Source organism: Mustela lutreola, chromosome 5 (assembly GCF_030435805.1).
Source record: "Mustela lutreola isolate mMusLut2 chromosome 5, mMusLut2.pri, whole genome shotgun sequence".
Lineage (NCBI taxonomy): Eukaryota > Metazoa > Chordata > Mammalia > Carnivora > Mustelidae > Mustela > Mustela lutreola.
This window is the reverse complement of record NC_081294.1, coordinates 78,971,157-78,987,033: the sequence shown is the minus strand read 5'-3', so window position 1 is coordinate 78,987,033 and position 15,877 is coordinate 78,971,157. Positions and strand designations below refer to the sequence as shown.

Genomic DNA, 15,877 nt, shown 5'->3' with positions numbered 1-15,877 from the left:
ACTCACCGGCTTTAGACTTTCAGGATGGGAAGTCGACTCACTGGAATTACAAAGTGGAAATAAGGCCCCAGATGAATCACTGCAAAGTAGTATATCTCGTCCTGAACTCAACTGCTCATTGCACTTTAGAAAATTAAACTCTGTCTTTCCAGTATGGGCAACGCACAAATTGTAGGAATAAGGCAAAGTCCCTTCACTGTAGTTGGGAGGGACCACAGGTCCTGACTTGACACACAGACCAGGTTGAAAACAGCCCCAGGAGGCAGAGCTGGAGGAGCTTCGCAGGCGCAGAGCAACCGCCAGAATCACCGCGAGGAGGAACAACACCGAAATCAAGGCCAAAGCCACCACCAGGTAAAACTGCAACTCCGCCTGGGGGTCAGAGGACTCAGGGCGGTCGCTGACATCCGGCAGCACCTCCTGCAAGCTGTCGGCGAAAACCAGGAGCAGCGTGGCCGTGGCCGAGAGCGGCGGCTGTCCCCCATCCCGCACAGCGACCAGCAGGCGCTGGCGGGCCGCGTCCCGGTCGCCCAAAGCACGCGCCGTGCGCACCTCGCCCGTGCGCAGCCCCAGGCTGAAGAGTCCCGGCTCGCTGGCCTGCAGCACGTGGTACGACAGCCAGGCATTGTGTCCGGAGTCGGCGTCCACCGCCACCACCTTGGTGACCAGGTAGCCGGGCTGCGCGGCGCGCGGCACCGTGTCGAACAGCGCCGAGCCGTCAGGTCCCAGCGCCGGGTACAGCACCCGCGGCGCGTTGTCGTTGCGGTCGCCCACCAACACGCGCAGGCTCACGTTGGCGCTGAGTGCGGGCGAGCCCTGGTCGCGCGCCTGCAGGGTCAGCTCGAAGGCGCGCAGCTGCTCGTGGTCGAAGGCGCGCTGCGCGAACACCACCCCGCTCTGCGCGCTCACGGACACGTAGGACGCCAGCGCCCGTGGCTCCAGGTCGCTGGCGACGATGGAGTAGGAGACGTGACCGTTGGGCCCCAGGTCGGGGTCAGAGGCGCTGACTTGGGCAATAGAGGCTCCAGGAGAGTTGTTCTCCATCACGTGAACCACGTAGGAGGCCTGGTGAAAAACTGGAGCGTTGTCATTGACGTCAGTGATGATCAAAGCGACACTTGTGGTCACTGAGAGGGGCGGCCTGCCCCTGTCAGTGGCTGTTATGGTGACATTGTATTCTGGGGTCTGTTCTCGGTCCAGAGCCCCGTCTATTACTAACTTATATGAATTTCTGGATGAAGAGATTATCTGAAAAGGAACTTCACCCTCTAATCGACAATTAACCTCCCCATTTTCCCCGGAATCTCGGTCATATATTTTGATCAAAGCAATTAGTGTTCCTGGCGGTGCGTTTTCCAGAATCATTTCCGCTAGAGAATGGAATGTAATTTCTGGACTGTTATCATTTTCATCTTGAATGTTAATTTCAACTGTACATTGTGCAGCCAGTCCTCCACCATCCCTCCCTTCCACCACTATAGAATATTCCTTGATTTCTTCGAAATCCAGCATCTTTAGAGTTGTAATTTCCCCGCTCTTTGAATTCAGACTGAAAACTTGCCCGGTCCTGTAGAACGAGTAAGTGATTTCAGAGTTGATGCCCTCGTCTTGGTCAGTGGCTGACACCTGTATCACTGCGGTGCCTGGGGGCACGTTTTCTCGAAGGCTTACTCTGTATATGTCCTGCTTGAATACAGGGGAGTTATCATTGGCATCAGTGACCTGTATCCGGAGCTCAGTGGTACCGCTGAGTGGCGGATCTCCACCATCCAAGGCAGTCAGAACTAAACGATAGTAACTCTGTTGTTCTCGGTCTAAACGTTTCTCCAATGCCAGTTCTGGGTATTTACTACCATCTTGTTTCTCCTTACTTATCAATGAGAAAATAGGGTTATGAGAGAGTTTATAAATCTGAAGGGCATTTAAGCCAATATCTGCATCTTCCGCTGTTTCTAATATAAACCGAGTGCCTGGCACAGTAGACTCACTTATTTGCAGGTCAAAGGAAGTTTGGGTGAACTTAGGGGTATGGTCATTAATATCTTCGATGTCCACACTCACGTGATAAAAGTTCAACGGATTTTCGGCAACAGCCTCAAATTCCAGAGTACAGGCTGTCTTCTTCCCACATATCTGCTCCCGGTCTAGCCTGCTGCCCACAAGTAGCTCCCCGCTCTTGGCGCTCACGGTGAAGTAAGCCTTCTCCGAACTGATGCGCAGTTGTCGAGTCGGTAACTCATGCACGCTCAGTCCCAAATCCTTGGCGAGGTTCCCCACCACCGAGCCCTCGGGCATTTCCTCGGGAATCCCGTAGCGGATCTGCTCAGACAGCGCCGGCCAGAACAAAGACAGCAGGAAGGGAAAGAGCACCGGCCGCCTCTCAGCCCAGCCCCTCTCCGCAGCGCCGCTCCCCATCCCTCTTGCTCCCTTCAGGTTGCTCACCGGCCTGGAGACGCCGGATCACAAATAATCTCTGCGCTGCAGATGTCCAGAGCTCCGAACGGCCTGTAAGTCCTGTGTGAGGGTCAGGGTTTCTTCTTTTCTACAGGAGGAAGTGGTGTAAAGGCTCGGGCTAACGAGTCGGCTAGGGAAAGTGCGCTGCGGCTGCGCGAAGAGATCGCCAGTGCCCAAGCTCTCCATTTTGGCCAACAGCGGCGCCCACAGTCCGCACTAGGACACTGCAGCCTCTGCTGCTTCAGTTTAACCAGCTACAATAATGACAACCCTGAGCATAACTCAACAAGCCACGTTTTTATGTTAATATATTTAATATCTTAAATTACAAAGCCTTTTAAAGGTGTTTTTTCTCTTGTTTCCAATTTATTAGAAATATGTTGAGTTTTTATAGAAACCTACAGATACTGGTCCATCCATTTCACCCTATTACATACATACATTGAACTGTTGCCTTGTGCTAAGTATTGCCCTTGTCAGTAGCAATATAAAAATGAGTAAAACAGAGGTCTTGACTTCAGAGAGCTTATCACCTACTGACTTCACAGAATTATTTTATTAGATATAATATGTGAAACAATTTTAATCTTCTTTCATTGATACCTAAATGTCTTCCCCCAACATTTGTACATTATTGATGTGGTTTCATGTTACATATATTAGAGAATACTAACACTGTTGGAAATTATTCTGTAATGCTGTGCAATTTCATACATCCTCAAACATCTTTTGATAATATTAACACTCTCTTTTAGAAATAATTTCTCGGGGCGCCTGGATGGCTCAGTGGGTTGAGCCTCTGCCTTAGGCTCATGTCCTGATCTCAGGGTCCTGAGATCGAGGCCTGAATCAGGCTCTCTGCTTGGCGGGGAGCCTGCTTCCTCCTCTCTCTCTCTCTGCCTCTCTGCCTACTTGTGATATCTCTCTCTCTCTCTCTCTCTCTGTGTTAAATAAATAAATAAAATCTTTTTAAAAAGTATTAAGAATTTCTCTTTACTCTTTTGACTATCTAAGGAAGTAGTCATTCAAAGAAAAAAAAAACCTCTCTCCCTATGATGTAGCCAAGAGATGATTTACTCTACCTTCTTCTTCATGTCTAAAAATTACATGGATTATGTCATACCCAATATAGTATATTAATTCATTCTTAAAAGTCACTGGGGAACTGTTTTTCTATTCTTCAATACACAGTCACAAAAGGATATTTCAGTAGATCACATTACTCTCTTATCTATGTATCTATGTTATACTGAAGTAATGACTTTAGAATTGAACTTATGGTAAGTTTATTCATATAAATTTCCCGGGAAAATGACATTTGACTTTACTCCATGTGTTGAAGTTTTTTTTTTTTTTAATAATCAGAGAATGTTTTGAATAAGTACTTTTGTCAGGACAAGTTTCCAAACACTTTTAAAAATTGTGAAGTATGAATAATATAGTTCTCCCCTCAAATGTCTGTGCATCCAAACACTACAGAAAATATGAAGTTAAATCCCACCCACAGTATGTACAAAATAGGAGGAAACACTACAGAGCCCTTGGGAAATGCCCATTTTATAACTAACAAATGCTTTATTGTGTTCTTCATTCTCATGTAATGACAAATCAAGAGTTAGCACTGTTAAAATGCTATAACAAGGAATACAGAAGTTATATAATCCAGGTGGAATCATTTTTAATTAAACTGATCAGCTTGTTTAGAATCTATTTATAAATGAAACTTCTTAAAATCAACATTCTCAAACTCTCTCACCATGTGAACACAGCACATTTCACATGGCTGTTCAACAGAACAATTCATTGGAACTTACGGAAAACATCTTTTGTATTTTACAAAATGACATTTTATTTCAAATACGATCTTGTTGTCTATTTTGGGGGGGGTGATGGAAATTTTAGATTTTAGATTCTATGTCTTCTTTAGTATGAGCTCTTGGAGACAACTGACACATAAGGGAACTAGTTTCACCTACTACTAAGTTCCACACTTTCAAATGTATTTACGTTCTTTTTTTAAAAAAGATTTTATTTATTTGACAGACAGAGATTACAAGTAGGCAGAGAGGCAGGCAGAGAGAGAGAGAGAGAGAGAGAGAGAGGAGGAAGCAGGCTTCCTGCTGAGCAGAGAGCCCACTGTGGAGCTTGATCCCAGACCCTGGGATCACGACCTGAGGGGAAGGCAGAGGCTTTAACCCACTGAGCCACCCAGCCGCTCCTGTATTTATGTTCTGAAATATAATAAGAAGTATCACAGTTTTGAAGGGTACTGATGCAAATACAAAGCTCATAAAAGGGGTTTAAAGTGAAAAATCTCCAAAAGCCTAGAAAACTTCAGATCTTCAAGACCCTAACCCTAAAAGAATCCCAAAATTGTAAGATGTATTTTAAGTTTACTAAGCTAATACAAGGATTTAAAAGTCTCACTTATTTTTATCTCAACTCTAATTAGGAATATCTATTTCCCAAATAGAAAACAAACTTACCATATGTGGTTGGGTAACTAATTCTTTTTAAAAAGATTTTTATTTATTTGACAGACCGATCACAAGTAGGCAGAGAGGCAGGCAGAGAGAGAGGAAAGGAAGCAGGCTCCCCTCCCCACTGAGCAGAGAGCCTGGTGGTAGGCTCCATCACAGGACCCTGAGATCATGGCCTGAGCCAAAGGCAGAGGCTTTAACCCACTAAGCGACCCACGTGCCCCAGAGTAACTAATTCTTAAGTGAATGAGTGATTAAGTGATAATTATAGTAACATATGGAAAATAAAAACTTATTATTATGTTTTTCTAATTTTAAAAAAGATTATTTATTTGAGAAAGTGTGAGCATGAGCAGAGAGAGGTGCACAGGGAGAGAATCGTCAAGCAGAGTCTCCACTGATCCAAAAGCCCCATCCCTGCTTGATCTTTACAACCCCTGAGATCACTACCCAAGCAGAAACCAAGAGTCAGAGGCCAACCAACCAAGCCACCCAGGTACTCTAATTTTTTGTATATTTTTTAAAGATTTTATTTACTTGTCAGAAAGAGAGAGAGAGAGAACATAAGCAGGGGGGAACTGCAGGCAAAGCAGGCAGAGGGAGAATCAGGCTCCCCACTAAGCAAGGAACCCCAACCAAACTCGATTCCAGGAAGCTGGGATCATGACCAAGCTGAAGGCAGACACTTAACAGACTGAGCCATTTAGGCATCTATATAGATCTGTCGATATATATATATATAAATATATATAATATAAATATATTTTTAAGTAATCTCTACACCCAAAGTGGAATTCACTACTCTGAGATAAAAAATCCCATGCTTTATTGACTGAGCCAGCCAGGTGCTCCACATATGGAAAATTGTTAAAAGATTGAGAGCTGACATTTAAACAATCTTGTCCAAGCCTTTGGAAAGCAAATGAAGCAAATGATCACGATTAGAGATCAATTTTATAGTACCAGAACTAAAACCAAAAACTTTGTGTTTCACTTTTAAAAACCTTTTTAAACTACCTCCACAATGTGTGTTTTTAAAACATAAATTTATAAAAAAATATAATTCCTCTCAGAATTAAACGTGAAGAACTGAACTCACCTGAACAGAAGCAGCTTCATCCTTACATTGACGAAAATCTACCGATGTTAACAAGGAATCATTTTTCTCACAGCTCTCCAGACTGATTAGCGTGTCCACGTAGTTGGGCTGGGGGAAGATCAGGTGACTCTTGCGTGAGTCCGCGGTGAGGGACACCTCGTGCGAATACGTCTGCAGGAAAGCCCGCACCCCGTCCACGCCCACGAAGTGCGAGGCCGGCACGCCCACCAGCCCGCCTCCTGAAGCCTGGAGCACACGCGACGCGTGCCAGCGCCTCAGCCTGAGCGCCAGCAGCACGATGACGAAGGCGAGGAAGACGCAGGAGACGGCCGCCACTGCCACCACCAGATAGAGCGTGAGGTCCGCATCGTCTGGGTCGGCGGGGGTCCCGATGCTGCCCAGGTCCGCCAGGACGTCGGGGATGCTGTCCGCCACGGCCACGGTGAGCGTGACGGTGGCCGACAGAGGGGGCTGCCCGTGATCCTGCACCGCCACCACCAGGCTCTGCTTGAGCGCGTCTCTGTCCAGCAGGGCCCGCGCTGTGCGCACCTCGCCCGTGTGCAGCCCCACCGCGAAGAGTCCTGGCTCGCTGGCCTTGAGCAGGCGGTAGGACAGCCAGGCGTTCTGGCCAGAGTCTCTGTCCACTGCCACCACTTTGGTGACCAGGTAGCCGGGCTCTGCGGAGCGGGGTGCCAGCTCCACGCCTGTGGAACCATCGGTGGGGAAGGTGGGGTACAGAATTTCTGGTGTGTTGTCGTTCTGATCCAGCACAAACAAGATCAGTGATACGTTACTGCTGAGTGAAGGGTCCCCGCCATCGCTAGCAGTCACCAGTAACTGCAAGTCTTGTATATGCTCATAGTCAAAGGAGCACAGAGCATATAGGATGCCTGTGTCTGAGTTGATGGAGACGTAGGAGGAGAGAGGGCTCCCCATGATTATGTCCTCGGTCACAGAGTAAGTCACCTGGGCATTTTTGCCACTATCGGGGTCGTGAGCCATCACAGTGAAGACAGAGGCACCTCTAGGGTTGTTCTCTGGGATATAGGCTGAATAGGAGACGTGAGGAAAAGTGGGTGGATTGTCATTGATATCAGCCACATACAGGGTGATATGAGTTTCAGTAGATAGAGAAGGAGTGCCCAGATCTGAGGCCATCACTGTGATATTGTACATAGAGATCTTTTCTCGGTCCAGATAGTTATATGTCACCAATCTATAATAATTATCTATTGATTTTTCTAGTTGAAAAGGCAAATTATGAGGTGTGTTACAGACAACTTGACCATTCTTCCCGGAATCTCGGTCATGCACATTCAAGAAGGCAACTACTGTTCCAGGAAGAGTATTTTCCAAGACTGGGCTAAACAGAGAGGTAATGATCACTTCCGGTCTATTGTCATTCACATCTTCCACTGAAATGAGCACTTTGGTCCTCCCCAAAAGTGCCCCCACATCTTCAGCTTGTATTTCCATTTCATAAAATGCACATTCTTCATAGTCTAGACTCTCTGCTGTCGATATTTCCCCAGTATTTTCATTAAGCTGGAATAATGGGGATTGTTTTTCACTAATTTTCCAGAATCTATAGGCTACCTCTCCGTTGGCTCCCTCATCCGGGTCGCTAGCACTCACAGTAAGCAGCCGGGTGCCCGGGGGCACGTTCTCTGGGACTTGCACTCGGTAAATTGGTAGAGCAAAAACCGGGGCATTGTCGTTTGTATCCAGCACTGTTACGTGGATGTGCACTGTGCTGGAGCGACGCGGGTCGCCGCCATCTGAGGCGATGAGGACCAGGTGGTGAGCAGCCTCTTCCTCGCGGTCCAGGGCCTGCTCCAGCACCAGCTCTGGGTGTAGAGTTCTGTCATCTCCAGTTTGCACGTCCAGGGAGAAGTGGTGACTGGGGCTGAGCTGGTAGCTCTGTAGGGAATTCATGCCCACGTCGGGGTCAACAGCCTCTGGGAGAGGATAACGTGTTCCAGGCGCAGCGATTTCATTAATTTTCATTTCCAGATTCTCAGTCTGGAATTTTGGGTTATTATCATTGATATCGGTGATTTCTACTTCTATCCCAAAAAGTTTTCCTCTGCCCTCAGCCAGGATGTTGATATTTACTAGACACTGTGTGCTCTGAGCACAAAGCTCCTCCCGATCTATCCTGCCCGCGGTGAGCAAGCTGCCAGTTTTCCGGTTCAGAGCAAAAAGCTGCGTCCTACCTCTGGAGACGATGCGGACTCCGTGCTTCGCCAGTTCTTGTGACTCCAGATGCAGGTCCTTGGAGATATTACCCACAAAGGATCCTTTGTCGCTCTCTTCTGGCACCGAATAGTGGATCTGTCCTCTCCCGATTTCCCACAGCGTGCCCATCAACACGCACAGCAGGACCAGCCTGCCGCGTTTCCGGTAATTCTTTGGAGCGGCCATTGTTCTTTCACTACGGAATCCACTCAGCATCCTCATTGGGCATTTGCGTCTTGTTTACCTTTTTGCTGCAGCTGTGGAGATCATCTTCTAGAAAACTGGAGTGTCTCAGATGTAAGGACAGAGTTCCGCTGCAGCCCTGCAGCTGGTTTGTGGGATCTGCCGGTCTTTCTGAGATCTGAGCCTTTAGTAACCGGATGGCATTTGGTTACATTTATCTCCAAATAGGTGAACAGCGGCGCTTAGAGTCCTAAGCAGTTACTGCACCCACTTAGATATGTACTAGTGTATGTTGGATTATTGAGGGAGGAAAAAAAAAATACTTGCCGTTTATAGCATGTTTTGAATTTATTTGTCTCTGAATTCATATTTTTTAAAAGTTGTTGCCAAGAAGCATGGGATTAAGTAGGGTTAAAGTTTTACAAAGGATTATTAAATGATCCCCAAAGATTTATGGGATTGTCTCACATTACTCAAATTTCTGGAATATGTTTACTCTTAAAATATAAATCATTAACATTTCATTTCTTACTATGCACTGAGCTTTATTGTAAATCTGTTATCAAATAAATAAGGCTTCTAGTTGTCACTGGCAATAAATTCATTTTTAGACTAAAGTAGAACTACTGAACATGATTCACTCAGAAGGTGTTGTATTTGATGTAAACCAATTAATCATTATAGTAAGCCTTCAGTAGAGTTGTTGCTTTTTTTAAATTTTCTTTTTTAAATGCTATTTTAATTACATATTGATATGTTGACAAATATTGTTAAATGTTAACAGGATTAATGCTTTCACTTTTAAGTTTCATCAGAGATTATATTATTTTGCTATTTCACTTATTTAAGTAATCTCTACACCCAGGTGGGGCTTAAACTCACAACCCCAAGATCCAGAATTCTATGTTTTACCAACTGAGACAGCCAGGCACTCTTGTTTTGTTATGTTCTAAGATTTTATTTTATTTTATTTTAGAGAGAATGCGAGTGGCTGGAGGAGTAGAGGAGGAAGGAGAGGGACAAGCAGACTCCCTGATATGCATGGAGACCAATGTGCAGTTTGATCCCAAGACCCTGAGATCACAACCTGAGTTGAAGGCAGACCCTTAACCAACTGAGTCACCCAGGTGTCCCAGGCAACCTTGATTTGCTACTTCATTTAAATTCTGTATTTTTTCTATTTGAATAGAAAATATTTTTTAAAATACAAATGAATACAAAATGAAAAGCAAATTTCCATCCTACTCTTCCACAAATGAGAGATGATTGCATTTTAAAGCAGACTCAATTAACTTTGCGAAAAAGACAAGTATTCTAAAGTTAATTTTGCCTTAATTAGTATTTTTTTTCCTATAGAGAATCTCTGCTGAGTGTGGAGCTCAATCTCAGGATCCTGAGATCATAACCTGAGTCAAAACCAAGAATCAGATGCTTAACTGACTAAGCCACCCAGGCGCCCCCTTAAGTAGTATTTTGATCAAGAGAACCACAAAGAGGGAACACATAATTATCATCAAGCAATCAAAAAGTGTCACTACAAAAAAATTATGTCTCTTTTCTTCAGTTTGTAAAGTGGTCAGTGACTGAACATCTGCTAAAACATCTAGCGAAAGATGAAAAATGTATTATCATATCTATATAGATATATACATATATACTAGTATGTACATCAGATTGGCAATTTTGTCTAAAATTTGAAGAATTCAAGACTCCATTTTTCTCCTAGAGATAGTAGAATGATAGAAGTTTTCTGGCTATATGTGGGCTGCAAAAAAAGACAATTTAAAATTATACAGGTATGTGTGAAAAACCTATGCTGCAAGATAAAGAAAATGCTTTTGTCTTCTGGTGAGCCTACTGGTCTTACTGGTAAGTAAAATGCTTTTAAACACCCACACAATTCATTGAATACATAATGCCATCTACATTAAAATCCAGGTTAAGACACTTTATTCTAGGAGGCTTTGAAACAAAAGGAAGTAAATAGAAGAAATAAAATGGTAAATTCAGTTATGAAAAATATCTAATTTTAGCTTTTTGTTTTTGTTTTAAAGTTTTTTTTAAATGATTGCCCACTTTTACATTTATACTATATCCAGCTTAAAAAGTGTATTAGGTAATAGGAAGAAAAACTTAGGAAAAAATCTCATTAGCTTTTAGGAGATGGCCTATAATACTGATTCCCTTCCTAGATAAAATTACAATCTCACTGCTCCATAGATCTGAGCCTGTCAAGACATCCCTAAAAGAAACATAACTGCTCCGACTTTAATTTCCCTTGAAGAATGGCATGATAGTTTCACTTTTTAGAGAAACTTTTAGATCTACAAAGTGTATATTTTTCCATGAAAAATAAATAATTGGGTAGATCATAAGAAGCAGGTTATGCTTAAAAGAAACTCACCAGATGGGATGTTGACTCACTGGATTTGCAAAGTGGAAATAAGGCCCCAGATGAATCCCCGCAAAGTATGTCTTGTTCTGAACTCAACTGCTCGTTGCACTTTAGAAAATTAAACTCCGGCTTTCCAGTGTGGGCAACGCACAAATTGTAAGAATAAGGCAAAGTCCCTTCACTGTAGATGGGAGGAACCACAGGTCCTGATTTGACACACAGACCAGGCTGAAAGCAGCCCCAGGTGGTGAGGCTGGAGGAGCGACGAAGGTGTAAGGCGATGGCCAGAGTCACAGCCAGGAGGAAAAGTACTGAGATCAAGGCCAGCGCTACGACCAGGTAAAACTGCAACTCTGCCTGGGGGTCAGAGGGCTCCGGGTGGTCGCTGACATCCGGCAGCACCTCCTGCAAGCTGTCGGCGAAAACCAGGAGCAGCGTGGCCGTGGCCGAGAGCGGCGGCTGTCCCCCATCCCGCACAGCGACCAGCAGGCGCTGGCGGGCCGCGTCCCGGTCGCCCAAAGCACGCGCCGTGCGCACCTCGCCCGTGCGCAGCCCCAGGCTGAAGAGTCCCGGCTCGCTAGCCTGCAGCACGTGGTACGACAGCCAGGCATTGTGTCCGGAGTCGGCGTCCACCGCCACCACCTTGGTGACCAGGTAGCCGGGCTGCGCGGCGCGCGGCACCGTGTCGAACAGCGCCGAGCCGTCAGGTCCCAGCGCCGGGTACAGCACCCGCGGCGCGTTGTCGTTGCGGTCGCCCACCAACACGCGCAGGCTCACGTTGGCGCTGAGTGCGGGCGAGCCCTGGTCGCGCGCCTGCAGGGTCAGCTCGAAGGCGCGCAGCTGCTCGTGGTCGAAGGCGCGCTGCGCGAACACCACCCCGCTCTGCGCGCTCACGGACACGTAGGACGCCAGCGCCCGTGGCTCCAGGTCGCTGGCGATGATGGAGTAGGAGACGCGACCGTTGGGCCCCAGGTCGGGGTCGGAGGCGCTGACGTGTGCAATCGAGGCGCCAGGAGGATTGTTCTCTGCCACATGAACGATGTACGAAGGCTGTTGGAAAACTGGCGCATTGTCGTTGACATCGCCAATGTGTAGGGTGATGCTTGAGCTAGAGGAAAGGGGGGGCTTGCCCCTGTCGGTGGCTGTGATAGTGACATTATACTCAGGAGTCTGCTCACGGTCTAGAACTCCATCTGTCACTAATTTATAGGTGTTTATCGAAGAAGAGACTATTTTAAACGGAACATCGCCTTCTAATTTACAAAAAACTTCTCCGTTGTGTCCAGAATCCTTGTCACGGATTTTAAGCAAAGCAACGTGTGTTCCCAGCTTGGTGTCCTCCATAACGATATCCCGCAGAGATTGGAATACCACTTCTGGGAAATTGTCATTTATGTCTTGGACCTCTATCTCCACAGTACATTGGGCAATCATTCCTCCACCATCCCTTGCTTCCAAAACTATGGAATATTCTTTGACCTCCTCAAAGTCTAACGTATGCAGAATAGTAATTTCCCCCGTAATAGAATTTAGGTCAAACTGGGTGATCTGGCCTGCTTCTGTGAAAGAGAAAGTGATCTGGGCATTGACACCCTCGTCCTGGTCAGTGGCCATCACTTGAAGCACAAGGGTGCCCGGAAGAACGTTTTCCGGAACAGCCACCCTGTATAGCTCTTGGCTAAACACTGGAGGGTTATCATTGGCATCAGTCACTAGTACCTGTATCTTGGCAGTACTACTAAGGGGTGGATCCCCGCCGTCCAATGCCGTCAAGATCAACTGGTAGGATTTCTGCTCTTCCCGGTCTAAAGGCACCTTTAGTACCAGCTCAGGGTATTTACTGCCATCTAATTTTTCTTTATTCACGAGTGAGAAATGATCATTGGGGCTGAGATGGTAATTCTGTAGTGAGTTGGTACCAATATCTGCATCATGGGCAGATCCTAAAATAAATCGTGCCCCGGGCTTTGTAGACTCACTTATTTGCAGGTCAAAGGAAGTTTGGGTGAACTTAGGGGTATGGTCATTAATATCTTCGATGTCCACACTCACGTGATAAAAGTTCAACGGATTTTCGGCAACAGCCTCAAATTCCAGAGTACAGGCTGTCTTCTTCCCACATATCTGCTCCCGGTCTAGCCTGCTGCCCACAAGTAGCTCCCCGCTCTTGGCGCTCACGGTGAAGTAAGCCTTCTCCGAACTGATGCGCAGTTGTCGAGTCGGTAACTCATGCACGCTCAGTCCCAAATCCTTGGCGAGGTTCCCCACCACCGAGCCCTCGGGCATTTCCTCGGGAATCCCGTAGCGGATCTGCTCAGACAGCGCCGGCCAGAACAAAGACAGCAGGAAGGGAAAGAGCACCGGCCGCCTCTCAGCCCAGCCCCTCTCCGCAGCGCCGCTCCCCATCCCTCTTGCTCCCTTCAGGTTGCTCACCGGCCTGGAGACGCCGGATCACAAATAATCTCTGCGCTGCAGATGTCCAGAGCTCCGAACGGCCTGTAAGTCCTGTGTGAGGGTCAGGGTTTCTTCTTTTCTACAGGAGGAAGTGGTGTAAAGGCTCGGGCTAACGAGTCGGCTAGGGAAAGTGCGCTGCGGCTGCGCGAAGAGATCGCCAGTGCCCAAGCTCTCCATTTTGGCCAACAGCGGCGCCCACAGTCCGCACTAGGACACTGCAGCCTCTGCTGCTTCAGTTTAACCAGCTACAATAATGACAACCCTGAGCATTACTGAACAAATTATTTTTATATATCTATATATTTAATGACGATTGATTAATATTCTTAGATACAGAAACATACCAAATTTCTAGGTTTTCAGGGTAATCCATATGTTGACATAATTATTCCTCCATCTTCAAATCCACACTTTAATAGATGACTATCCCACAGAGTAGGCCTAAAGGTTTTCAGAGTACAGTAGTTTTGAATACTTACCAATTAGCAGTATATGAATAAAGTTTTTTCTTCTTTCCTTGTTTCTGTTTTTCTTGATTTCTTTCCTTTTTGGGTATCTCTATGTTGATTCATTTCAACTTTTCAGAAAGCATCAGTAATGCTGAAATTGACTTTAAAAGGGCACAATTTATACTTACCTCTAAACCTTTATTTCAAAATAGTTTCAATAATTTCTTTATAGTAATATTATCTGATGTACACTTCTATCAGTGAAGGAAATGATAGCCAGAAAAAACTTTAGCCTATTCCCTCTCCTTTGCATTGCACAATTATTTTCCTGGTTATAAAATATAACATCAACCTTCAAAGATAACAGAGAGATATATTTTGCCTTCAAACACAAAGTAGCTAACCTTGGTCTATCGCAATGAGGTACTGGTTCCCACTTTTGTGCTGAAATACAATATCCCATGATGACCTCAGTTGATGAAACAATCCTTAGAATATTCATTTGCAATAGCATACTGGGTTTAACAGTTGCTTCTCTCCTTTGTTTAAAAATGTTTTTAAGTATCCAATGAATCTGGCTGGGGGAGTCTCCTTTTCAAAATACCTGATAATCATATTTCTGCCCCACAAAGTGTCAGTAATACTTTCTTCTCCCCAAGCTTTTTATACATCTGAACCCTATAAAATATACAAAACCCACTTCCACACTGTTGCACATCCCCTTTTATCCAAAATACCACCAATGCTATGTTCCAAAAAAAAAAAAAATCCTTCTATTTAACTGGAAAGTGTAAACATAGCCAGGAAAACTTAGCCTATCATCCTCCTTCCTATTGCACAGTTATTTTCCCAGTTGCAAAATGTAACATAAATCTTCAAAGTTACAAGGGGAATAATATTTTGCATAGTTCCTAGTAAAGAAGTAAATCCAAGTAAACAAGATTACTTGTCATCAACCACTTCTAGCTGCTGCTAGTCAACTGAAATGCTGGCCTTCACTGAAATGGCATATAACAAATATAAAAGTAGTTAACCCCAGACTGGATTATTAGTAACTGAATTTTTCAGCAGATCCAATAAATTGAACCAATTTTTGGTCTAGGACCTGAGTATTTGGTTGTTTCTAAAGCAAGCATCCCCAATCTCCCACTAGGAGAGACAAGCACACTTCACATGGCTGTACCACTAAAATAGTGCAATAGAGTTTTGTTTTAAAACATCGAACTGCTTACTTCACAAGTGCCACTTGAAATGATATTTTATGTCATATTTTTGGTTTCAGACAATAACCTTTATTGTTGCATTAGATCCATATCATTGATATAGATCTCAGTAAAGCTTGATGCATACATTTCATTCTTTTAAGATTTTATTTTTTTGAAAAAGCAAGAGAGAAATAAAGCATGGTGGGGAGGTGGAAGGGCAGGGGCAGAGGGAGAGGGAAAAGCAGACTCCCTGCTGAACATGAGGCCCCACTCAGGGCTCCATCCCAGTACTCTGGGATCATGACCTGAGCCAAAGGGACTGAGCCACCTAGGTGCCCCACAGATTTCATTATTTAGGCATTAGTCTAGTCTTCTAGTAGAAGCCAACTTTAATACACTATTACGCTTTAAATACATCAGGAAGTGAAATATCACTTCCCACCTGTCAGAATGGCTAAAATAAAAAACACAAGAAATGACAAGTGTTGGTGAGGATGTGGAGAAAAAGCAGCCCTCTTACACTATTGGTGGGAATGTAAACTGGTGCAGTCACTGTGGAAAACAATATGGAGGTGCCTCAAAAAGTTAAAAATGGAACCATCCTATGGTCCAGTAATGGTGCTAATGGGTATTTACCAAGATACAAAAACACTAATTTAAAAGGATACACCCACCCCTATGTTTATAGCATCATTATCTAAACATCATTATTTAAACATTATTTAAAATCATTATTTAAGCCAAATTATGGAAACAGCCTAAGTATCCATTGACTAATAAACAGATAAAGAAAATGTGTGACTATATACAATGGAATATTATTCAGCCATAAAAGAATGAAATCTTGCCATTTGCAATGACATGGATGGAGCTAGAGTTTCTAATACTAGGTGAAATAGATCAGAGAAAGACAAATTCCA

General features: G+C 44.8%; 1 protein-coding gene across 15 annotated transcripts in view; it reads right to left on the bottom strand.

Annotated features, from left to right (window-relative positions):
* LOC131832177 (protocadherin gamma-C5) overlaps positions 1-15,877 on the bottom strand; it is a 183,059-nt gene that overhangs the window by 110,866 nt on the left and 56,316 nt on the right. The window contains exons 1-2 of one of the 15 annotated variants that reach the window (XM_059174863.1): positions 10,859-13,399; positions 8,311-8,638 (exon numbers count right to left, since the gene is read on the bottom strand). The exons of 10 other annotated variants lie outside the window; for them this stretch is intronic. In XM_059174863.1, the coding sequence (XP_059030846.1) occupies positions 8,468-8,638; positions 10,859-13,255 (2,568 nt within the window). In that variant the 5' untranslated portion in view covers positions 13,256-13,399 and the 3' untranslated portion in view covers positions 8,311-8,467. Of the gene's footprint in view, positions 1-6; positions 2,704-6,033; positions 8,639-10,858; positions 13,549-15,877 lie in introns of those variants that run through there. 4 more of the 15 variants (XM_059174861.1, XM_059174846.1, XM_059174860.1 and 1 more) reach the window with 4 other exon arrangements.